This window comes from Staurois parvus, unplaced genomic scaffold (genome assembly GCF_062004578.1).
Source record: "Staurois parvus isolate SC_StPar_1 unplaced genomic scaffold, SC_StPar_1.0 ptg000170l, whole genome shotgun sequence".
Lineage (NCBI taxonomy): Eukaryota > Metazoa > Chordata > Amphibia > Anura > Ranidae > Staurois > Staurois parvus.
Window position 1 is genome coordinate 4,497,305 of NW_028317966.1, and position 26,876 is coordinate 4,524,180.

The window sequence follows — 26,876 nt, forward strand, 5'->3', positions numbered from 1 at the left end:
CTGAAGAAAACACTGCAGGCCAGCCTGACAAAAAGGGGTCCGGTTCCCAAAGTAAACACAGAGGGTAACCAATTTGAGGACTGCTAGATAGCCTAGCTCAGTACGCAGTCAGATCTTGACAGAAAATTTGATTGGTTTAAAGATCAAAAAAAGAAAAATTCTCTAGAAGGAACATATCCATCAGCAAAGGACACTAGCAAAAAACTGTTTCCTGCACTGTACAATTAAGGTAAGTTCATTTAAAAATCGACTGAGCTGGGTGAAAAGCTATCAGCCAAACAGTGATTGCATCCTATCAGATGTAGTCACTGTTCGGCAGCACCACTGAGTTCATGCAGCTGCTGAACACAAGAGCCAGCAGTGGAGATGCCTCCATCCATGGGGTTTAGAGTGGATGGAGGAATGGATTGATTTTCTCTAGTATAGCTCGTAGGCTGAACAAGAGAAAACCAAACTGAAAAGCTTTAACCAAAGTTGCTGATATTTTCCCTAAATGCTTCATCCGCTGTAGACAAAGGTAGATAAGAGACAATCGTATTTCAAGTTCTGTGTTGCCACCCTAAATGCTTCATCTGCTGTAGACAAAGGTAGATAAGAGACAATCGTATTTCAAGTTCTGTGTTGCCACCCTTGGAGTGACAACATATAAAAAACAATGAAACAAAACATATAGCCATCGCTGAGTATTAAGGCTGCACAAAAATATATTTATTAGGATAGCCAGAAAAAGACAACACACTAATAAACCTTCATACAAAATACAATTACCAAAAAAAAGAACAAGCAGCAAGTAAACCTGTGAAAGCACCATCTTAAATGGCTTAGATGTGATTAACTTAAAAATAAACAATACACGCACGTATTATCACCTGCTTCTAGACCCAACACTTACAAATTTTCAAATATTAATAGCAAGCACTGGTAAAATCAGTCACATTGTGACCGAGTTCCCTTTTAGAGCAGAATCTCTAAAACGTCTACTTTTGCCGAACAAAAAAGTAATTACAGTATCTATCCACTTTGAGGCAAACTATACTTGGTAGGAGGAGGTAAAAAAAAAAAAAAAAAAGGATTATGAGTAACTAAATTAATATATAACATCACGTGACAGTATAATATAATAAAAAAAGACATACCTTTAGTAAGGTCAAGTTCTTCATCTTCCTCTTCTTTCTTTTCTGGCTCTTCAGGATTAGGACTCTTTTCAGTTGAAACCCACTGGATCTCACCTCCAGTCTCTTGCCATTCCCCACTCTTGTCTTGTTGCGCTGTAGGAACCTCTTTAATTAACTCATCTGTCTGACTTTCCGCTAACTGGGCTGCTTTTTCCCGCTCAAGGAAAAGCTAAAAAAAAACCCAAAACACAAAAAAAAAAGGATTTTTGTATTTCAATACCTCTCATATTTTGGTGAACCTCATTAGTTAAATCATCATATGTACTGTACCATACAAGCTGCACCTACACAAAATTCAATATCAATTCAATCAGCTTTTTGATCACTTCAAAGAGAGTTGTTTAAACTATGGTCTATTTCTATTACTCAGTGCCAAAAAAACCCCATAAACTCCACTGCGCTTCGATGTTTCACAGGGGGAGGTTCATCAACACCGTATTTGTAGATGCAGGAATCTGAAAGGATCTGAATAAAACATGGCAACTTTGACTGCACTCAAAATATTTTGGAGTACAATACAGGACACAGGCAACTTATTCATACACCATAGTTTATAGGCTCATACCTTCAGGTGGCTGGACACTGGCAAGCTTTTGAGGATAGGCTCCCCTGGAGCACCTCACCTAAAACCCTGCTCTACTATAAGAATCTACATGTTGTAGGTTGGGGAGGGGGGGGTTGGAGTTAATGAGTTTAGGTATTGTAGCCCGGACTGTACTCCAAGACGGAAATGGAATCTAAAAGGCAAGTCTAAATTTCTCTGATCTTAACTGTACAGTACAAGATACACGCAACTCATTCATACAACATGGAATGCCAACAACAAATAAATACAAAGTTGAGCAACAACTAGGCAGACAAAATTGTGCTAACAGGTGCAAAACAACAGGGGTTAAAGACCCAAGTTCAGACTGCTGCAAGAGAACCATGCAGCTGAAAGCAGCATTCGCAGAACATTGGGCATCCACCTTGTAAAATGTTGAAAAGTATGAACAGAAAACCAGAGCTGAACAACAAAGGCTTGTGTTAAGGCCAAAGACACTCAACAGATCCGATGGCATGGGGGCAAAACAAGCACAGGAGGAAGTTTTTGTTTAAAGAGCATAGCCTCTTGCAATCAAGTTCCTTATCAAACGTGCAACTGTGGATTTTGAAAATGGTACCCAGAGAAAAGAACAAACTGAATCCTTTTAACTAATGGAAGCAGCAGCTTTCTGTACACTCTCATGGGTCCAACTATGTCCAGGCAATCTAGAGAGAATTTCTTTGGATGCTTAGGAGCAGGGCACAAGGCAGGACAATGTCCTCATTGAGATGGAACTCTGAAACCACCTTTGGAAGAATGGATTGTCCTGGGGGTAATGCAACATGAGAAAAGGTTTTTTACAGGGAAAACCAAAATAATGGTCCCAAGGATGTATATGGTATTGCAAAGGGGGCCTGAAAAAAACACCTTGATTAAAGGTTTCTACAAGGAAATGCAAAGCCAAAAGCCTTTAAAAAAGGATGGAAAAGTTAATACTTGCCCTTTCAGGGTGCTAAGCTAGATATGTTTGTACCTCGTATTCTGGCATTCTAACTGCAGAGTAATCTCTGGGACTGAACCAACTGCACTCACACCAGGCAAATAATATTTCCAGATACAATAGTACACTTTCCTGCAGGTTAAAATTACTCAGAAATCCCTCTATCCTTTCAGACCTGTATTTCAACAGCCATGCTGTTAAAGCCAGAGACTGAAGCAGGGTGTGATGCCTTAAGATTGCAGACTTGGCCTGTTATGTGGAGGCCAGGGATCATCTGCAAGTCTGAGTTTGTCTGTGTACCTGGTTCTTCTGGGCCGATACGATGCCAGTAGAATCGCCATCCTCCTCAATTTTTTGGAGCAGGCGAGATGGAATATTTAGTGGAGGAAAGGAACAGATTAGCTTGAGACCAGGGGATGACCAGAGCATCCAAGGCTAGAGCTAGAAGATCCCCATTCCTGGCTACAAACAGGAAGTAGCTTGCTGTTGTATCTGTTGACTAGGATGTCCACATGAAGAGACCATTCCCTTTGGTCCACGCAGAGGTGGCTGAGAAAATCCATCTGGCAATGCAGAGATGCTGAGTGCAGAAATCGCTAGCCAGTGACTTTGTCCATTAGACTGGTTTATTTCCTTCATAGCAGCCAGGTTCCTCAATGCACCTGAATTGCGTTTCCCTTTGGAAGAGGAGTATAGTGCTGGAGAAACAAGTTCCCAGCCCAGAGCTCCAAGATGTTGATGGGGAGTTTGGCTTCTTCTCTTGACCATGTTCAGTGACTCACCGAGGATTGAAAAACTCCTCTCCAGCCACAACAGACTCTGAAACCTTGTTTATTGTAAGAATTTTACAAATACATGAAAGTTAAAGTGGCACTAAACTCTGGATTTTGATTTTTACATATATGTAAGCTTATACTAAACATGCACCCTTTAGAAGATATTCAACTGGTTGGCAGCCAGTGACATCACAGATGCATGTGCTCTGAAGGAATGGCATACCTGTGCCATTGCTTCAGAGCGCTGTGTTGTGGCTGTGACTCCTGCGTGCATGTGGTTTGGCCATTCAAATGACAGCAACCAGAGAACCCTGAAGAAAGACCAGATGAAGATAGAGGCCTCTGCAGCAATGACAGCATGCCGCTGAAGGGCGTCATTTCAAGGTAAGTCTTTCACAATGCAATAGATACTAACTAGCACATTATGCCTTTACCTTGCAGGGAGAAAGTTTCTTTTGTTTAAAAAGTTTACTACCCCTTTAAGATTTTCTCACCTTATCTAGGTAGATCCAGGAAAAAAAGTCTGCATTTTCCATGCTGACAGAATGTTCAGTTGGAGAGATCTTGAGTGGAACTGAGCAAAGGGAATTACCTCACTCGCAGGAGGCCACCATTATATTAAGAACTCCTATGGCATATCTCACTGTGGGATTTTTTTTTTATCTCAGTTAAAGAGCATGAGCTCTTTGAGAGCTTTCCCTGAGATGTATCCAGAATTAGACCCAAGTACTTTAGGTATGGGGAAGGCTGTAAAGCAGATTTGTTGTTCACTCAGCCAAAAGGCAGCCAGGGTGCTATGTTCTTTGTAAACACCCTGGTAGCAGAGGACAGGTCAAAAAAGCAATGCCATGAACCAGAAGTGATTGACTGCAACTGCAAAGCCTACAAATCGCTGATGAGGTGGGTAAACTGGAACATGTAGACAGACATCTTGGATATCCACACATACCATGCGTTCTCCTGGTCTCAGAGAGGCAGTTACTGACCTTCATACAAAATTTTAGTATCTGAAGGAAGTTGTTGTTTAAATACAGGATAGGACAGATTACCCAATTGGGCTTGGGTACTGAGAAAAAGTTTGAGCAGAAACCTTTGAGTCCAACCTGTGGCAGTAATGGTATGACAACACCCTGGGACAAGGAGGTAGTTCATGGCTTTGCAAAATCTGACTGGCCGTGATCAGTTTTTGTTTCATTTGAAGAAAAAGAAAAAAAAAAAACAACAGTGAGGCAGTAGAGTTTAGAACTCCATTTTATAACCCTTTGAAATAACTGATTGAATCCACAGGTCTGGGACCCAGAGAGATGCAAACTGCAACAGACATCCTCACACGCAAGAGTTGAAGTATGCCTTGTGCCCAAAAGAAGGAATGAACAAATTGATATAATTACACCCACACAAACAACCCTCAAAACGTGAAGAATAAAGCAAAAAACCTGTATTCAAATAAAATACTTTTAAAAGGAGCTGCCATCAGCCTCTAAATAAAGTCCAAAAATTTGAAAACCACAATACCCCAATAAAATTTGGGATTTAATAAGTCTGGTGATGGCAGCTCCTTTATTTGTTTTTTTATTTGAAAAGAAGAGATTAATTTATTGTAGGTTTTGAAGTTGAAGCCTGGATGGAGTGTGAAGGTCCTCTACATATAGAGGATTTAGGAATTCCTGAGGAAGGGAAAGGAGTTACCTTCCACTGAGGAAGTAACACTTTCCCACCTTTTTCCAACTTAAAACTTTCCCAAAACCTTTCCCTGTTTGATGAATTGGTCAAATGCTTCATCAAAAAGACGTCTTTCTTGAAAAGCCATACACATGAGGCACTTTTTACAGGCAGTTTAAGCTCTCCAAACCTTTAGCCATAGGATCCTGTACATATGAAAGCAGATTAGAGCCATTTTGGATATTTGTCTCAAGGCATTTATATAACAAATAAGAGCAGAAATAATTGCTGTGCAACAAAAGGCTCCTGAAAGACAGGGTCATGTTGGTTATTCATCGTCCTACTCTACTCCAGTCAGCTGCAGTTTGACATACACAAATAGCAGCAAGAGTTGGTTGCAGGGCTGGGCTTGCCAGGTTAAAGGGTTATTAAGAGCATTTCAGATTTTGTCAGCAGAATCCTTAAAAGGCAGAACATGTTCAACAGGTACAGTGCAATGTTCGTTTAGGACAGAGTTGTCAAGGTTAACCCAAAGGAATGGCTAATGTACAGTATTGTGCAAGCATTTTACCCACTGCAAAGATTATTGGGTGCGTAAAAATCCTCTCAGGAGTGGCCCAGTCATTCTAGACTGCCCAGTCTGTTCATCAAGTTTTGCAAGTTTTTGTAGGTTTCTTTGTACCCAAACAGGCATGGTGAGAGGTAGGAGAGTCCACTTTTATAAAGTCAAAGCTTTTGTGGAAAAAGGCAACAAGATTTTCAACGTTAGCAAGCATTTTGTGTGAAGCACCACTGCTTCAACATCTTGTTCATTCTCCTCTTATTCAGTTCCCTCTATAACTGGCATATCAGTTGTCTGAGTAGGATCAGAGGCATTTCCGAGCTTTGGACAAATATGGCTGTATTAGGGCCGTAATCTGTCTAAAGAGTTGTGACACAGATGCAAAAAAATTTTTTCTCAAGTGAAAGGGGTGCATCGTTACAGAGTTTGAGTCTTGTATGGACAGAGTGAATGTTTACCTGTTTAAAGCTGGCTCCATTTTGCCTGGTCTCCGCTATAGCTACAGGTGAGGGTTTTCCTCTTTAGAGTACAATCATAAGTATATAAAGTAAACAAAAAGGACCTTATCACACATCCCAGTGGTGCCCCTGTACTAAGGGATAGGATTGATGGAGTAGCAACGGACAACTTTTACCCTCTGCTGCCTCTTATCTCTAGTTAGAAGTGACATTCAAGAATGTGACCTGTAGTGTGATGCAGCATCTGGTCATCTACCGGAGACGGAGTTCTGAGTGGTTAAAGTTTAGTGCCAAGTTTGAAAAGTTTACAGTGTAAAGTGTATACATTCTATACATAGTCCCAGCAATAATCACAGATATAAGGTGACCCCGTTTTACCTATTCATGGTGTTGAACTAAATAAAGTCCAGGCTTCCCCCATCACAGAGGGCATACCCAGGATAGAATCTTCAGGTACTGGGTTCCACAGTGATGGAGCACAGACCTGGACCTGTATAGTACTCTGCACTAACTCAAGGCATTGCACAGAGTGCCAAGGTGAGCGCCTCATTTAGAATCCTGTGTTCGAAGCAACATTACAGGCTGTCACCACAAAGTGGGGTCCGGCTCTCAAGGTTTTACACCAACCTGGATACACGGTTTCAGTGTAGGCATTAGATAAAACAAGAAAAATAAAACTAGTGAAGCAGGTTTTCTCTGGAAAGGAGAAGAGGTCCTTCACCTATGGACAGCGGCAAATAAACTGAAGACTCATGGACTAAGAAGCTTGCCATTATCCAATCACCCGATAGTATAAGCCTGTAACCCATGGTGTAGGAATAAGCTGCCTCTGTCCTGTAATGTATAAATAGGATAAAAAATAAAAGCAGTGTATGGCCGGTTAAGCAAAAGGATTCCTTTAATGCTACCTTCATCAGCAGCACTACTCCCATTCCGGAGTTCAGCTGTCAGAACAAAAGAATATCCAGTACTCCTGGGTATGGAGAACTATGCGACTAGCTAAATGTAAAAGGTCTGACATTTGCCAATCACCCAGCACAGATACATGAAGGCAGGGAAAGTCCTCAGCAAATCCTTCACACAACTTTCTTACTTTGCTTCTGATGACTGATCAGAGCGCTAAGGAAGCTGCTGGGGAAGGGGCAATAATGTAAGCCAAACAGTTTAACCTACAATTAACAGAGGTATTTTAGATTTCAGCTGAGACGCAGAGGGTATTATACACCTTACCTGTACCAACGCATGGACTGCATCGACTTGCCCTGTGTCCTCTTCATCCTCACAAAACGAATCATATGATTGTATTGTTTGCATATTCACAAGGCAATGCCGGTTTCTTGCACTATATTCAACTAAATTAATCAGTAGGCCCAATCCCTGAAGATGACAAAAGGCAAATAAACTGACTGGACAATGTATTAAGTATGCTGCAATATTATTTAACAATACACTGAGGAAGATTTTCTTTGTCAACTTTGATGCACAACTAGTTATATACAAAGCAATTAACAGACTGACCTAAAGACAGCTGTCCCAACGCTTCATTATTAGCAAAACAAAAAGCATCTTCAATGAGAACTTACCAAAACTCTAATATCAAATCTCTGTTCTTGAGGTAGGAACTTTGGAACTTGAAGAACGCAGTTAAGTGCAGTGCTTATCAGATTGTCCTGTTCACCTGTCTTTGTACTTCCCCACTCTGTACATCGAAAGGAAAAAAAAATTAGGCCCCAGCTCAATTATTTTAAAATTATGCTCTTCAGTGACACTGGCAGCAGATGGCCAGACACTGTATCTCATCTAGAACGATAATGAATGAGATATCTGCCAGTCCTCAAACAACTTGCTCCAGCACTGGGACTAGACAAGCTCCTCACAGGATAATAACAGGTGCACATATGTAGTACTAATGCTTTACTTCAAAATAAAGGCAGACACAGGCACATTAGGAGATTTTCCAACAAGTTAAGCTGTCAACTACCTTAGGTGTGTCATGTTTCTATAGCACAATAGGAAAACAGTGATTTTATAGGTACACATATTCGTTCTAGTTATTGAGCCATTTAGGCTTCCATGCCATGGACTACATAGTAAAATCAGTTAAAGTCCACAACAGCTATTATTACCATTACGATGTATTGAACATACTCTTATCAATGACCGCTGTTGTGTACATTACCTTGGCTGAATCATCTTGCTTTTCTCATTTGCCATGACTGTGGTCTAAACACTACACTTTGGTCCAAGGCAAAATGGCCACTTTAACATTCTGAGCCACCAGAAAATGGCTGCCGTCACTTTGCCATATATCTATTGGAAAATAGCCACCGCGAACTTCAACAGAATGGTCACTGTCTATAATCAATCTACACAAACTACATAAGGACTCTCCTATCTGCCCTCTACCATCACTCTGATGAAGTCATGTGGGCGTGATGTAATGCGTAAGGGGCATGGCTCCGGGCAGATGTGAATAGTGAGTTCAGCTGATAGGAAGCTCAGCTTGCATCTGATGATTTTACATCCTTACAGCGTTTTATTAAATTTGCTACATGTGAATGTACTACTGCTTCTTAATAAATACTTATGCTAGTACATACTGCACCATGGGGTGTCCCTTGTTCTCTTTTAAAAGGATAGAAATGTGCGACCTCCATAACCTTTAAAGGCCCGATCCCTAGCTCTGGTTTGGCATTCTATTGAAAGTTCAAAGGTGTCCGATTACGATCACATGGTTGTGGATTGAAAACGTGAAGAATCCTTCTGTCTACTTATTAAGTGCATTTTCATGTGCTCGGAGGTGAGAGTTCTGTGAGCACTGAGGTGGCACTACTTGTATAATGCACACTGTTTCACCTGATGGTGTTTGGGATATCAGTACAAGAAGAAAACACATGAATTGTTGAAGAACTTTATCACTTTATGAAAACGTATTGATTTCATATATATGGACGTTTTATTCAGTTTTGTCCTCATTGTCTTTTTATTTATATTTACCTTATAGCAGCGCAACATTACTTGTTTATTTTTCAGTTAAATTCAAGCTATGCTCAAAAACAAATGTTTGGGCATTTTAGTACAAGATTTTAATTATTCACAAATTATAAATAACCCATTACATTTCTTCAGCATGAAAATAAACTTTGCTAATTTCAAACTTAGTAGAAATGTTAAATTGCGCTATGGTCAAATTGGTCACTAGAGTGTAATCACACTGCAATAAACTTTAATAGTCAAGTGTAAAAAGATATATGAAGTCTGAGGACATATACAGGGCTCCTGCAAGAGAACGGACAACCCAATAAAGACCACAAAATCCACAACTTGTGTTAGATAGCACAATTTCAGCTGGAATGTTGACCGTCTCAAACTGAATTTAATATAATTACAAAAACTAACATGGTTATTTAGTTTCTACTACATTACACATCTAGCTAGTAGTCTACACATCTAAACTGACTACGTAATTACAAGTCAGAACATTCATTCATTTTATATTTTAAGAGCTAAAACTTGTACAGGGACCAAAATACCAAGATGTGCACCTTAATTTAAAAAATACACTACGTACATACCACAAGCCTTCGTTGAACATTCAGGCTTCTGATCACTCATGTTTTCTATATTGTGGGGCACTAGACAAGGGTGCCCGCTATCACACCTTTTATTCGCATTTGCTATCTAATCCTTATACCAACTCATTAAGAACTGGTCATATATCACAGGATTAATCATCAAACAACACTTGCTAGGCCTACAAGTTAACCCTAACAAAGTCCTTACCACTGGGTAGACATCAAGCTTTGGTATAAACTTGAACTTCTATCCAACACTTTGAGGACAGCAATCCCACACTCCTTTTAAATTTAAGGCAAATTATGAGTACCCGGGCTGACTATACATTCTCTTGGCTGGGCCACATTGTGGCAGTCAAAGTGACTTATTTGCCTTACTTTGCCAGTCCAGAAACCTACCTCTACTATGGCTGATGTTCACAAACCTTGAATCTCGAAACATAGTATTTCAGACTTGACGCTGCGGAAAGTGTCCCAAACTTTGAGATATTTTCAGGCTGCGCAGATGTCTTAAAATACCATGCCAGCTACAATCCCCCTATGTAGGTCCACCTGGAAGCAGAGGAGTGCATATACAACCTATTATGGTTGCATCCACTCATGAGATATAGCCTTGATCTCCAATCCTCTCTCACCACACTCTGCAGATTTGGGAGGACCTCAAGTACTCTGTTGGATTGTTATCCCACATTTACCATACTGTCCCCTTTCTACACTAACCTGTCTTTCAACCTGCCTTTACAGGCTTTCAAGCATTGGATCACAGTGAAATTGACTTGCTTCCATACTCCGATACCCACCAACAGTATAAAATCTTTCACAGAGCTCCAAAGCCTCCCATCACCTTCTTTCGTTTGAGTGTTTGATACTTACAAATTAAACACTAACTTTTTTTCACAGTAAAGCTACAAGGAGACAGACTGAGCCTCACCATCTTTAAAACGAAATGCCTAAAAAGACCTGCACTCTCCGGGAATGATCGTACTCCTATACATTACTGTCACTTCTAAATTCTCCCCATATCTCCCCTCCTACATGCACAAATGGGAGATTAACTTAGAAGTGCAAATGGCACCAGAGGACTGGATTTAAATTTGGCATACCACCAAGTGTTGCTCCCAAAACGCAGTTGCCCTAGGGACAAAGTACAAAGTCCTTCTCAGGTGGCACGGGGTACGGACCAGACTGGCTCGGGTTCACCCAAACACTGCCCAACCTGTTTTCTTGGCTGCCTGGACAAGGGTACATTTTCCCATACAGTATGCGCTTCCTGGACCCAAGTATATGACATCCTAAATCAGCTTTTGCAGACACTAATAGCACTTCTTAGCCCTCAGACCGCGAATGGCACTTCTTAGCCCTCAGACCGCTGGAATCCCAAATAGCAACACATTTTGATGTCCCATGTACTGAAAGCTGGGAAACAGACAATAGCGAAAGCTAGGATATCCAACACCCTATCTGTATCTGATGTTAAATCCTACATGTAGTAGGTGTTCAGTGAAAACCTCACGGCCAAATAGCAGGAAAATATGATGAAATTGCACTAAGTACAAGACCCCTGGGTCTCTCACTTTCTCCCAACGAACTCTAAGTCATCTGGGGGCATCAAAGAAGAAATAAGAGAAATGCGGACCTCCCCTGACCATCCCTTCCCTGCCCCCCCCCCCCCCTCTTTCCTTACCAATTCCCAACCTCTTCCCTGCCTCTCTTGTTCTTCTGATATTCTCTAACCCGTTCACTGGAATAGTGTGTGTTCATGCCTTTGGTTTTCATATCAGTATTACCAAAAAGGCTATTATCGTTGAAGATGATACTATAAGTTGTTTACATGTAGTTTCTTATAAGGCTGATGATACGCCTCTTTTTTTCCTTTTTTTGCTCTATTGTACCTGTTGGTGTACATTTTAGTGCACTGATAAATTTCCAAATGTTTAGCTATAGCCCTTATCTGAAGCGTCTTGTTAAATTTATACATGTATGCCTAACAAAAAAAAAAAAAGAAAAAACCCTGAACAAGAAAAAAAAAACCCCACTACAATATGTATTAAAAGATTTCTAAATAAAATATCCATTCTTTAATTATAGTTGTGCATTACTTATTTATGAAAGATTTTTATTTGCATCATTATTCAGATTTTTTTGTGTTTCCTGACCTCTTAGCTTGCATCAGGGAGTAAAAGGCTGTCGACTCATCAGTGCATAAGCACAATCAGCACAATCAGGAGCTGGGGGACAACGGGTGAGGCCAGGCAGGTGACTTAGCATGAGTCCCTTCTCTTCAGATGTCTATTAAAATGCCTGACTCAAGCTAAACAGTCAGCAATGGGCAAAATTAAATAAAACTGTATAATCTTTTATGGAATGCAGCACAATTATGATTTGTAATGCTCTTCAGCTGGTCTAGTGATTTACTCACATCTGATATGCTACACAGGCAGGAAAGCATTGTTTTGTTACCAATTCAGCAAGGTAGCATTTTTTGTCACCCTTTCACCTCCAGGCTGCTTACTAGGCAATCAATTAGCATAAATTCTTTACAAGGAGCAAGGTGGTGATCCAGGAAGCATTAAGGCTGACCCAGATAACCGTGTATTGCAGCAGAGGTGTGTGAATCAAAGGTAGCTTAATATTTAGCTGTATGCTTGCAATTCTTCTCTAAAATAAATACCGAGCTGCTTAAAATGATCCTGATTAGTGACAACTTTAAGTAATTTACACCTTCAAATAAAATGTCACTATTAGAAAGGATTCAGATCCAGGTATTTAAATATGTAAATGTACCAGTTATTTTTACAAAAACAAGATAAAGCATTTAAAGAACATCAGATCTAATAGCAATATAAAAATGCCCATACCATTATCATTTGTTAAATTGAGCAGCACACCAATGATTGCCCTCATACAGTCCTCCACAGCTTTTCCCACGTGGCTGCTTGCACTATGGTGAGGGAGTGTTTCGTTGTTAGGAATGCAGATGGTATCTTCAGCTCTGTTATACCTCTGAATGAACTCCTCACAGTGTCTAAGGGCTCTGTACACAATTACAAAAGACATATACATACATATATAAAAACGGTCATACACACTGAAGCTGGCCATACACATTTCGGTTTGATTCTACCATCTTCTATTCATTTACAAAAAAAAAACCCCAAAAAATATGCAGTGCCAAGGCCTATGTAATTGGATATAAGTTTCATAAATTGTCATGCAAGTGCCTACCTAAGCGAAGGTGTTGAAATACCTAATGGAAACCGTGCCGTCATATTTGACAATGCAACAGGTTCACTTCACTGATGCTTCCCCCAGCTTCATATACTCACCTTTCCTTTGCTCTCCTGCTTGGCTGAAATAGAAGAAAAAAAAAAAAAAAAAAATATCGACAGTGTAGGTGGTTTACGACCGGCTGCACTGTAACCTAGCGCTGCGGCACGAGGACAAGGACATAGCACCCAGTTCTGGGTAATCTCTAAGTCATGATATGAGTTTACACAGGGCATTGCCACTTTGGACATAAAAGCCAGGAAGCATTTTCTTTATGGTAGGTGATTGGTAGATGAAGTCGGGTAATACAGTAGTTATTAACCACTTCCATACAGGGCACTTTTACCCCCTTCCTGCCCAGGCCAATTTTCAGGTTTCAGCGCTCTCACACTTTGAATGACAATTGTGCTGTCATACAACATTGTACCAAAACTAAAATTTTATCATTTTCTTCACAAAACTAGAGCTTTCTTTTGGTGGTATTTAATCGCCACGGGAGTTATTTGTTGCTAAATTAACATAAAAAGGCCAAAAATTTTGAAAAAAAAACACCCACGTTTTTCTTTGTTTCGGTTATAAAAGTTTGCAAATAAATAATTGTTCTTCATAAATTTAGGCCAAAATGTATTCTACTACGTCTTTGGTGAAAATAACCCAAATTAGTATTTATTATTTAGTCTGTAGGAAAGTTAGAGAGTTCACATGGGATATATCTGAATATTTATCAATCCTGAAGTACTGACAGCCAATCTAATTTCTTGAGGTCCAAGAATGTCAGAACAGTACAGATATCCCCCAAATGACCCCTTTTTGCAAAGCAGTCAGTCCAACGTATTTAATAACAGGCATGGCGAGTTTTTTGAAGTTGTAATTTTTTAGTCATAATTTTTCGGAAATGAATAAAAAAATGATTTTCACTGTTTGTTTTTTTTTTGTTACATACTGTCACTAGTGCAGTACAGTGTCATCATATAACTGGCATGGTGGTGATCAGGGACACTGACTGGTGACAGTACAAAAAAGAAAAAAAATTGATAATTTTTTTTTAATTTATTACTTTTTTTTCTCTTTATATTTTTAAGATTTTTTTTTTCATATTTCACTATGACCAAAGTAGTATAATGTTACCATAGTAACATTGTACTACTTTGGGGAAGTGATCTATTTTTTTTTTTTTTACACAAATTTGCTTATAGCAAAGAATTACTTTGCTACTATAAGCAAGCATTTACCTGAATGACTGATTCATTCAGGATTTTTTTTTTTTCTTAACTGTGATTTGGCCAAAGCTAATCACATGACACAGCTGGGCTGTGATTGGCCCAGCTTGCGCATGTGATCGCTGTGACCATTCACAGCTAGCCACACTTGTATACAATGGATGGCATGACAGGAAGCTATCCATTGTATACAACTGTCATGTGACCTGTTGTGAAAGTTTACTGCAGGTCACATGGTACCGGCAATGGGGCCGGTACTCAGATCTGTCAGTCATCGGCTGTGTCCGAGGTACGCAGACGGTGACAGATCACGCTGCTGCACGGCCCTGTGGGCATGCAAACTGGGAATGCCTGAAAGCAGGGACAGGGTGTTCTGCCGGCCTCCATCTAGCCATAGGCAGGGTGGGAAGCGGTTAAGACTGCTGTTTTTGCCCTAAATAGGAAAAGCACAGGTTCACTTTAAAAGCTGTAATACGATTTATCAAAAAATACACACAAAAAACATCAAACATAAAAAAATTAAAAACTTACTTTGCTGAAGACACTATGAGCTGGGAGTCTTTATATGCAATTAAGTAACTCTGGTTTTCTGGATTATGCACTGTAACCTGAAAACAAATACAATTTCCACTAAGTTACAAGTGATCAGAGAGTAGAGTTTATTTTTTTTTACAAGTACATAGATATAGATGGGTATAGTGGCAGTAAACACCTACATAGATACACCCTCTGAAGTAACCAGCATTAGGTGATACACAGATGAAACAAATCCTAACACAAGTTGTAGCTGTGTTTCTGTATACATTTCTTCTGGAGATCATTCTGAATGCAAAAACAGGAAAAGATTTCTTCTTTGATCTAGGAGCAGGGGGTAGAGATCTAAAGTCTTCAGATTCACAGCTCTAAGCTTGAATATGAAGCACAGGCTGAGCGCTACAGCCTACTCCATCACCTTTTTAAGGCTGCTTTCACACTGATCCGCTTTTGGGGTCAGTCTTCAGCTGAAAAAAAGCAAAGAAAGGCAGAATAAAACTGCATACCTTTAAATCCTTCGGTGCTTAAGTTGCTGTGAAAAAAAAATCCTGTTTGCTGCATTTTTGGTGCATGTTTGTTCAGAAAAAAAAAAAATGCACCAAAAAAACGCATCCCTCTGCTGAAATGAATGAAAAAATGCAACTGTGGAAAGTGCTGTATTTAGTGGGGAAAAACGCACATTTGTGTTTTTGATGTGCTTTTTCAGCAGAGCAGTGTGAATGTAGCCTAACATTTGGTGTCAGAAAAGCTGCCAGAAATGACTCATGCTCACGGAATAACAAGGCAGCAGAGAGAAATGACACTCAAAGCTTTGGAAAGCGAGACAAGTACACAGTACAGAAGGATGTGCTTTTTTCATATTTCATGTGAGAGGTTTGCACCCACTATAACCAAAATCTGTTTGCTTGGTATGTAGCAATTCCATCGAGCCACTTTCAAATGTTCTGACAGTAACGTCTATTGTTGGAACCCAATTTCCCTGCTGTTTACTGTACTCAGTAGCCTGAAGCCTGGCCAATTAGACAATTCAGATCTCATACAGACATCTAAACATCTCTTGGGTACCAACTCTCTACACTGAGTTAGTTAGAACCTGGCTCTTGCCTTCATGTGCTTGATTTTTATTTTAATCACTTACCCTACTGGGTCAATCTGACATTTTTTTCCTACATGCAAAAATCATAATTATTTTGCTAGGTGGTTATTTAGAACCCCAAATATTATACATTTATTATTTATTTCAGGTACTTGTATAGCGCCGTCAATTTACGCAGCGCTTTTACATACATATATTGTACATTCACATCAGTCCCTAACCCTCAAGGGGCGTACAATCTAAAGTCCCTAACCCACATTCATACATACACATACTAGGGTCAATTTTAGACAGGAGCCAATTAACCTTCCAGCATGTCTTTGGAGTATGGGAGGAAACCGGAGTACCCGGAGGAAATCCACGCAGTCACAGGGGGAACATGCACACTCCAGGCAGGTGGTGCCGTGGCTGGGATTCGAACCAACGACTCTAGTGCTGCCAGGTGAAAGTGCTAACCATTTAGCCACTGTGCTGCCCAGTTAGGTCCATATATATATTGGGACACAGGCACAATTTTAATACTTTTGGCTCTGTATTCCACCAGAACAAATTAAAACAAAACAATCCAAATGACTTTGAAGTGCAGACTTTCAGCTTCAATTCAAGGGGCTGAATATAAATATCAAAGTACAAATTTTAGGAACTGCAACCATTTTTATACACAGTCCCTCCCTTTGCAGTGGCACAAATGTAATTGGACAAATGAATATAATCATAAATAAAAGGTTCATTTTTAGTATTTTGTGAATCCTTTACTGGCAATGACTGCCTGAAGTCTGGAACCCATGGACATTACCAAAGACTGGGTTTCCTCCTTTCTGATGCTTTGCCAGGCTCTAACTGCAGCTGCCTTCAGTTCTTTGTTTGTGGGTCTTTCTGCCTTAAGTTTTGCCTTCAGCAGGTGAAATGCATGCTCAATTGGGTTGAGATCAGGTGACTGACTCGGTCATTGCAGAATATTCCACTTCGTTTCTTTCAAAAGCTCCTAGGTTGCTTTTGCAGTGTGTTTTGGATCATTGTCCATCTGTACTGTGAAGTGCCATCCACTCAACATTGCTGCATTTGGCTGAATCTGGGCTGACAGTATATCTGTAATCACTGCAGAATCCATCCGGCTGCTTCTGTCTTCTGTCACATCATCAATAAACACCAATGACCCAGTGCCACTGGAAACCATGTATGCCCATGCCATCACACTGCCTCCACCATGTTTTACAGATGACTGTGTGCTTTGGATCATGAGCTGTGGAAGCCTTCTCCACACTTTTTTCTTCCTGTCATTCTGGTACAGATGAATCTTAGTTTCATCCGTCCAAAGAAAGTTTTTCTAGAACTGGTCTGGCTTTTTTTTTTTTTTACACTTTTTTTTGACAAATCTGGCTTTTCTATTGTCTAATTGTCTAATCTGGCTTTTCTATTCTTCAGGCTTATGAATGGTATGTACCTTGTGGTGAACCCTCTGTATTTGCTCTCCTGAAGTCTTCTCTTGATTGTAGACTTTGACATTGATACACCCACCTCCTGAAGAGTTTCCTTCACTTGTCTGGAAGTTAATGGGTTTTTCTTTACCATAGAGAGGATCCTGCCTTGTGCCTGTGTCCAAATATATATGGACCTAACTATTTTTTTTTTTTTTTATGCGGGGGATGTTTTGTGTTCATTTTAATATTTTTTATTCATAAGCAAGGATGGTGCTGGCAAGCTATAAACTTTTCCATCTTACGTACTAGGGACATATCCGCCTATCAGATGACATCACTATGGGCTTCCTTCTTCCCAAGCAAATGCTTGTTCTTGCAGCAATAGGATAAGGGTGTAGACCAGGCCTTAAAATATCCATCTGACTGTTCGCCAATGGCGAGTGGAAATTATGGTGGAGGCAAGTGTGTCCCCCAGGGCCGTCTCGCTGAACAGGCTCGGAGCGCAGGCCGGATCTGTCATTGGTACTGGGAACCGTCAGACTGCTCAATAGCTGAGCGCAGTGAAAGCAAAGGAAGGAGTGTGTGCTGTGTTCTCTGCTTCCCCCTAGACTGCAGTACCCGGCTCTGTGAGTGAACAACGAAGTATTGCAACTTTTTATAGGGGGGGTGTGTGCGCGCCTAATTTCAGCTCACTCTGGTCACATGATCCTGTCAGTCAGTGGTGGCTTCAGAGGAGAGAGCACTTAACAGTGTGTGCGGGTCTGTGTACATACGCGCGTGTGCACGTGCCTACGCTCGCGCACGCACGCGCCTGTCTGCGCGCGCGCGCGCCTGTCTGCGCGCGCCTGTCTGCGCGCACGTACATGCGCGCGCCTGTACATGTGTGTCTGCATATACGTGTGTGTATGTACATGTCTGTGTGTATATGTGTCTGTGCGTGTATATTTCTGTGTATGTACATGTATCTGTGTGTATGCGTCTGTGTGCGTATACATATGTGTGTGTGTGTGTACACGTACGTGTGTGTGTGTGTACGTACGTGTGTGTATGTACGTGTACGTGTGTGTACATAGGTGTCTCTGTTTGTGTGTGTTTGTTGGTGGCGAGTAACTCTTAAGGCCTGGCTAGTAGCTCAGGACTTGAAATTTTTTTTATACTGTAGACCTTACAGCAGGCTGTGATTTACAGGTTTTGCTGTGGACAGCAAAAAAGGACATGCTAGGGCCTGCAGGACCCATGATGGGCAAGCAACAGGGTAAGCTGGGAGTAGCTTAATAACATTATTTTATTTAATATAAGAATCAACTAGCAAATGTTTAAATCAGGCTATGTTAGCAGCAAAACTAAATGAAAAACTTGTAAAATCAAAACAGGAGATTGCATTTTTCAAGTCAGCTTTCATTGTAACAGCAATTATATTCATAAGCATTCAAATGTTTTTGTTTTGAATAGGATGCAGCTCTGGCACAGAAATATGCTGGCATGGAACTGGTAACCAGCCTTCAACAGTTTTCTCTGCCAGATTTTAAATTATCAACTTGGTGGATAATCAGTACGTTTTCAGAAAGAGAATGAACAAACAAGACGCAGATACTTACACTCTCCAGGACCCTTAAGCATCGTTCAGCTCCCCATAAAAATGCAACTAATTTCTCCTCATTTTCATCATTGTCAAGATGATTCGCACATTCTTTAACTGAAGGAAAAAGAAATCTCAAATTGTCAGCAGTCACACTATACAAGTGTATTAATATAAGATTATTCCCATAGCACTTTGAAAAAGTCTCAGCTATATCTTCTAGAATAACTTATTCGCTGAACCAAAGTAATATGCAGGCAACTGAAACCCATACCAACAAATTTTAGTTTGCCATGGTCAGACCAATTAAAGATAAATCAAGACTGGTTGCTACAAGTTAATGCAATGAAGAGACTAATCTAATAATACACAGATTTGGGAAATCTTATTTATTAAAACAAATGCACATCTAGATTGTAAACTAGATTTGCAGTATACTGTATGCACTGCTGCACAGCAATACAGGCAAAGCAGGAAGGTAAATAAACACACCCTTAAGTGTTCCAAATCTGCATTACCTCGATCAAAGCAGTTTCTTTTTGATGCTGTTCTATGAAAACTATAAAAAGAAGTCTGGGACAGAGGGAGGGAGTGTTACCTGTGTGCAGGATGTCAATACGTACCCTTGTCTACAATATGGTCCAGTCCACCTAAAAGCCTCAGCTCCTCTTTAAACCAGTCTCCTGCTCGTTTTGATGTGAGTGAAAGTAATGTCTCCATTGCTAAATGACCAGTCTGTGGATTGATAAAGAGCAATTTAACTTATCAGAATTAGAATGGGAGTACAAATTATCAAGCTTTTGCCTAAATACATTTTTTTAAAAAGCACCTAATGGACACAAACAGATTAGTTCCATTTAAAAAAAAAAAAAAAAAAACACAACAAAACTATTCCTGTGACAATTATGGAAGTTAGCATTTCTCCTCGCGTTGGGAGATTTCCCATTACAACTTTTTTTTTAGTTCTTAAAAGTTAACTTTACTATTTAATCTGCCAGTGGTAATTTGTATGGTTTTGAATACGTATGATGTGCAACACCCCCTTACACTACCACTGCCGCAAGTAAAGCAATCAGTTCTATAAATATTTAAAAAGGTTAACTCTACTTTTGTAGGGGGGAAGTAGCAAAGAACAAATATGTATGTAATGAAAATGAATTTAAAGCTTCAAAATTATGCACGGAGGACAGGCAGATGAAAGATCCACCTCCATTTATAGAGGGTTTTTCATTCTTAGAAGCTATCGTTTGGCTTCTGTGAATGGAGGAGGGGGCGGAAGGGACAGGCATAGTTAGCACTCTTGATGAATACATATGACAGGCCTCTTAGCTCTATTAACCCCCATTGCACAAGATTACAACAGCAGGAGTAGATTACCCTGGTGCCATTATTTTAAAGTGTTACTAAACCCAGGACCATGCATTCACTATATCTGGTCTCCCACAGTACACAGAACTGGGAAATGCAATTATTTTAGTAAATATAAACTGCTAAATACCTTTTCTCATCTGCTAAATACCTTTTCTCATCAGCAGTATGTAGAATTCTGTCCGGGTGAGCACTGCTTAAGCATGTAAGAGGGGTTTTCATTCTCCTCTGTACTATGAGGCTGCACAACCCCTGATGGGCCCTATGCTGAGAACATTCATCCCAAACAAAACACACCTCTCCAGCAATACACAAACTGAGAATGTGCAGAGTATCTCCTAGGGCTCTATCAGCAGATGTATTGGGGACTGAGGATGAATGAGACAATCAGGGATGACAAGACCAAAAAGCCTTTTTACACAATGCGGAGGAAAAACCCTTTAAGTTCCACAGTGAGTATAACAAGCATGCTTTACTGCATATACAGACTGATTTTACTGTTGTGGGTTTACTAACACTTCAATTTTTGACCACACGTAGGCTTTACATTTTGACCTTAGAAAATGTATTTAGCACATTTAGGGCAAAGTGACAGGCTCTCAATACAGGCTCCTCAGATATCTTCAAGGTGTAATCCTGCAGTACTTTCAGGTATGTTTACACACAGTTGCTTGGGTGGTGAGAAGGTAAAAACACTTTGTAAATAGGAATTAGACTCAGTTCTCCAAAAGATGAATGGAGCAGCAGGAAAGCATGGCTGCCAGTGTCAGGGTTTGGAAGCGGCTAGCCAAGAGAACCAGTTACCTTGCTGTAAGAATGGCAAAGAGACAGATTCAAGACCCAAAACAAAAATGTAATATACTGCAGCTTACATTCTTAACCACTTCCCACCCGGCCAATAGGAAAATGACACCCGGGCGGGCGTCATATGACGTCCTTCCCAGAACACGCGTGCCCGCAGGGCCGTGCTGTGGCAAGATCTGTCACTGGCTGTGTACCTCGGACACAGCCCATGACAGATCTGTGTACCGGCCTGTTGCCAGTACCATGTGACCTGCTGTGACCAATCACAGCAGGTCAAATGACAGTTGTAAACAATGGAAGGCTTCCTTTCATGCCATCCATTGTATACAATTGTGTCACTAGCTGTGATCGGTCACGGTGATCACATACACAGACTGGGCCAATCACAGCCCTTTCTGTGTCATGTGATTAGCCGTGGCCAATCACAGCTAAACACAAAAGAAACAAAAACTGAATGAATCAATTTCATTCAGTTAAATGTTTGCTTATAGCAAAAAAAATTCTTTGATATAAGCAATCCTATTGTGTACAAAAAAAAAAAACATACTGATCACTTCCCCAAAGTAGTACAATGTTACTATGGTAGCATTGTACTACTTTGGTCATAGTGTATTATGAAAAGAAAATCGCAAAAAAAAAAAAAAAAAAAAAACACACCATCTGTCAGTGTCCCTGATCACCGCCACACCAGTTATATGATGACGCTGTACTGCACTGGTGACAGTATGTAAAAAAAAAAATAAAAATATTGGAATTTCATTTTCCAAAAAATTATGACAAAAAAAATGACTGAACTTCTGGCAGAACAAGCATGGGTCTGAAAAATGCTATTAATTATAGAAAAAGTGAGCAAACGAGCAAAGTTACTGGTTAAGGTCTACGTACACCTTAAAAGCGTTTAAAAGCTGTGAATTGGCAGCCGGTTATTTACCCAATGCCATTTATAAACACAACTGGATAAAGGGCACCATGGGGCTAAATAGCAGCAAATCGCTGAATACAGAGCGGTCATGTGAAGACTACACAGAGTGCACCGAGTTGATCTGAAGGGTTTGGTATCTTGTGATTGCTGTGACGTGGTCACAGTATTGTAAACTATTGTTTATATGGTTAAAACCTCCCCCTTCCTTTTACAACAGAGGAATGATCATAGTAATTTTTCAATGGAAAAACAAATAAATGGAACAGCAGCATTAGATCCATTCACTCCTTTCCCCTGGGATCTTTTTACTTTTTCTTCACCCCTCCTTTCCTACACATCTGATCTCAATACTGGCTCTGCTTTTACCCTTCATCTCCCTTATCCTGCACCTCAAACTCCTTGATGTCCATCTAGCCACTTCATGTGACCTTTATACTAATCCTTTCACCTCCTCTTCCCTCGGTTTATGATCTGTACAATACTGTATACAGTGCACCATTGCCAAGCCCCACATTTTAGGGTTCATTCATGCAAGCCTGTACATCATGCACGAGTTGTTTATATTAAGTGAAAATCAAAAAAGAAAAAGTATGAGGGATTTTAAAAAAGTGTAAGGATTGCCCTAGGATACAGACACACAAATATATATTAAAAAATCAAGTTCTTTCACACAATATGTTAAAAGCACAGAGATATATTTCTCTAATAGTAAAAACATGAACATATCAGTGCCCTTAAGTGCTATTTACCCTGAACCACCTTCCTGAAAAGATATAGGAGATGATGGAACAGCTATAAACTTGATGAGCTGATTGATGAAATATCTTATGGGGGGGTGGTACAACCCAATGTGTTTCGCCAGATAAAACAAACAATGGCAAAAATGCGAACACTTTGGGGTTTATTTTACATAAAGTTTTTTGGTGGGGTTTTCGTACAATCTTGACATTTTCATTTTAAAAAAAAATTAAGGGAAACTTTTTTTCCCCAATTTTTATAGTTAAAAAAAAGAAAATCCAGTGTTTTTTTAATACCATCAAAAGAAACTTTGGTCTAAAAAAAAAAAAAGTATAAAACGTGTTTGTGTACATTGTTGCATGACTGAGTAATCACTGCACAGAAAACAGAAAAATTGCCTGCACCACACAGCCAGCAATTGAGCTTTATGAGAGGGCTTTGCGTAAAAAAAAGAAAAAAAAAAAAAAAAAGAAGAGGAATAATGTGAAGCGCAAAGATCAGTTCATAATCACTGCACTGATCTTGGTTGGGCCACATGGCACACCAACCAGCAGCTGCACTGTAGCGCTGCGGATGGTGTGAACATATCCTTTTAACCATTTACCGATCAAAGAAGATAATGTGGAGACTAAAGTGCCCCAGACAGAAATCACATTGTAAAACTAGGCCAGCACAGTACTTTCCCTTTCTGTACGTCTGCTAAACTATGCATACTACCATGATCATCCACCAGAGGGAGTCAAGAAAAATTCAGCACTCCTACACCCAATACTGAACGAACTGAACAAGAAAAAAATGTTACTGTTTAACCACCTCAAATCCAGACAAGCTCACCCCCTTCCAGTGCAGGCCATTTATCAGCTATCAGTGCTGTCACTTTGGCAATTAGTCATGCAACACTATACCCAAATTACAATTTTATCTATTTTGAGACAGAGCAAGCTTTCTTTTGGTGCTATTTATTCAACAATGGGTTTTTGATTTTTTTGCAATACAAGTGAAAAATAAAAATTGTTAATTTTCTGTTTTGCAAATAAATAATCTTTATTCATAAATTTTGGCCAAAATGTATTATGCTACATTGCTTTGGTAAAAATAACCCACATCAGTGTATTAATCTGTGCGAAAATCTACAAACTCTGGTATATAAAGTATATCTGAAAATCAAATCAGTCCTTCTGTAACAACCGTCATTTTGTGAGGCCCTAGAATGACAGGACAGTACAAATACTCCAAACAACCCCTTTTTGCAAAGTAGGCAGTTCAAAATATTTAGCAAGAGGCATAGCGAGTTTTTTGAAGTTATTTTTTGGAAAATGAAGATTTTTTTTTTTTTAAACTCTATTGGGTAAGGTTGGGCAAACTTTGGCGAAGCAAACGCCTTGTCAGGGTGGCCCAATCTGCGTATAAAATATTTTAAACAAGGATGTACAGGAAAGAACTGAGGATGTTAAAGCGGGGGCCATGATCCAAATTCTGTAGCCTTAGTGGCAGGGGACTCATAAAAGCAGTAGCTTTAAATTGGTCAGGACCACTTGCGCAAGAAAAGTCCTTTTGTATCCAAGATTAAATAAGACCCTGGGATTCCTCAGATGAGGATTCTTCCCCATTCCCTTCCAACCGAAAATTCTCATCCCTCTCTACCTCAACCTCTGCAGGTTCCTCCTCTGTTAATAAGGAGGGAGGAGGAGATTTAAAACATTTCCATTTGAGACCAAGACAGACGAAACTGGAAAGCATTACAAAGAGTTGGTGTTGTAAACCAGTAATAACAGATAAAAACCCACCTTTGACACAAAGGAACTGGAGTATGGGGTACCCTGGAGGTATTGGAAAGACCAGACAAGTGGAGTGAGCCAGAGAAGCAAGGAACTGACCACCAGGGGATATGTAACAAGGGGGGTTACAGCCAGGTTCTTCCTTGCCCGATGAAGGGATTTGGGATGTATCTTCTTCTAGATCCCCTCCTCTGTGCTATCGCTGAGACATGGCCTGCCAAAAGCTATAACTGGACCCTTGCTGAAGTAGTGGTCCAAGTCAGCAGACAGGACATGGTGTAAACAGCAACAGTGTGCTGGTACTCTGCAAAGGAAAGAACTATATGCTCCCTAAGGGAAAAAAAACAAACAAAAACCTGTCCTGTGCTAGCAATCCACCTCCCTTACAAGGTAGCAGCTGTGTAATCACACTTAGGTGTGCAATATACGTGCTGAGAACTGTAGTACTACCGTGAAGTGTTCCGGTTGCTTACTTCTGCATCACGTGTAAAGGGCCTAAGAGACGGCAACCACCAGTACAATCCGCTCATCCATTAGGTCACTGGCCATACTACACATGTGCATCATCCCAGCCATAAATAAATACAGGGGGTGAAGTGCTCTGACCGCCTCATGTGGCACTCAGAGCCTCCTGGACTACCCCTAAGCACCGCTGCTATGTAGAGCCCAGGTGTTCACTTCTGGTTCCTCAAACCACTAATTCAACCTAGACAGCAATGCAGTTACATTTTGCAAGTTACAGTATATTTGGAAAGAGAAGCTTATTTTGGTAACTTTTACTGTGTACTGCATGGTAATAAAATCATTTGCTAAATAAAGGGGTTTAATGCTTACAAAACACCAAGTTATGGAAGATCGTTTTGTATAAATAAAAAAAAAAAAATGGACTAGAAACAAGCAAGACCCCAGTATAAGAAAAAACAAAACAAAATGCAAGCCCAAAATTTTGTGAGAAGGCCATGTCAAGTTACTCTAAGTGTTAAATCACTATTTGGCTTTATTCCTCGTTCTAGTCAGACCTAGTGACTTTGCATTGGAGGGGATTAACAGCAAAGTTTAACCGCTTCCCACACAATTAAAAATAAAATACCGGAAAATACAGTCTTCGGAGAGATTGGTGATATAGGTAAAACGTCATATAAAAGAACGTTAAAAGCTCAAGACTAAATGGGTAAAATCACAACAGAGGATAGCAATTGCCAAACGAAGAGGAGAATTTCTCCAAAAGGCCAGAACTATAGGGCACTGCCAAAAATCTCAGCGAGAACATGTCACGACAGCTGTCGCCTGGCATATCTGAGGCTTCCAATTCAATCCTGGTGACTGCCATTCCTAATGATCAGAAGCAGCACAGGACAGTGTATTGCAAAAGAGTGACAGTCCTGCACCTGGTAAGCGTCTCAGTTGCGAGATGTATTAACACATTCGCTGCCAGAGCCATTTTTGCACACGTTTAAAAAAAATAATTTTAGGCCTGCAGATTACAAAAAATCCTAAACATCATATTTTCTAAAAGCAGACACCTCAGCCTAAAGAATAAAATAGTGGTAGTTCCAATTTTTATGTCACACGATATTATTGCAAAAGGTCTAGGAACTGTAAATGGTCAGTAAAAATTACCGGAACCAGGGTCTGTGGAAGCAATCGGGGGCAGCGGAGCAGCCTGATTGCTTCCACATGACAGGCAGGAGTCTGCCTGTCAGCTTTATAAACAATCCCGGTGGCAGCAGCCACTGGATTGTATAAAAAAAACACCCTGTCAGGTCTGTACGGCGTACAGACCTAGCAGCGAAAAGGGTTAACAGATGTCCTCAGAGGCCCCAACGGTAAAACAAAAACACTTACTGTGATATTCTCCAAGTCAAGATGCTTATTGTGAACAGTTTCACACAACTTGCGAATTTTCTCTTTTATTTTGTTCATATCTTTCTCATTCATATGCTTGGATGTGATATCTTGCTCCATTTCTAAAAGTCGTATCATGAGGTCCAGACTAGCTCTGTCAAGGTCCATATTTAAGCGGTCTCGGCTTAGTATATACATTAGCGCAGCAGTACAGAGAGCTAGATTCTGTGATATAAGCAAAGGACAATAAATAAGAGGTAGTTGTAAAAAAGATTTCTAAAAATGAGGGCTACAACAGTTTTCCCTGGCAATAAATGGTCATTGTGGAAATCAAGCATATTACAGTTAAAATGCAGGCAGATAGACATTATTGCAGCTCTGTAATCATCAACACATAATTAAATATATACAGTGCATTCACAGTATTCAGACCTTCACTTTTTTCAATTTTGCATGTTGCAGCCTGATACTACAGTTGTTTAAATTAAATGTTTTCCTCATTAAATCTACACTCTGTATCTCATAATACCAAAGTGAAATCAGAATTTTAGGAATGCTTGCTAAAAGGTT

At 40.0% G+C, this 26,876-nt stretch overlaps 1 protein-coding gene across 2 annotated transcripts in view; it reads right to left on the minus strand.

The window, feature by feature from the left end:
- The window catches only part of WAPL (WAPL cohesin release factor), a 140,768-nt gene that overhangs the window by 36,647 nt on the left and 77,245 nt on the right, over positions 1–26,876 (minus strand). For both annotated transcript variants that reach the window (XM_089676484.1, XM_089676483.1), the window contains 8 exons: positions 26,307–26,531; positions 19,475–19,586; positions 18,871–18,968; positions 14,753–14,829; positions 12,593–12,768; positions 7,743–7,858; positions 7,390–7,536; positions 1,137–1,344 (listed from right to left, as the gene is read on the minus strand). In XM_089676484.1, coding sequence (XP_089532610.1) covers positions 1,137–1,344; positions 7,390–7,536; positions 7,743–7,858; positions 12,593–12,768; positions 14,753–14,829; positions 18,871–18,968; positions 19,475–19,586; positions 26,307–26,531 — 1,159 coding nt within the window. The remainder of the gene's footprint in view (positions 1–1,136; positions 1,345–7,389; positions 7,537–7,742; positions 7,859–12,592; positions 12,769–14,752; positions 14,830–18,870; positions 18,969–19,474; positions 19,587–26,306; positions 26,532–26,876) is intronic.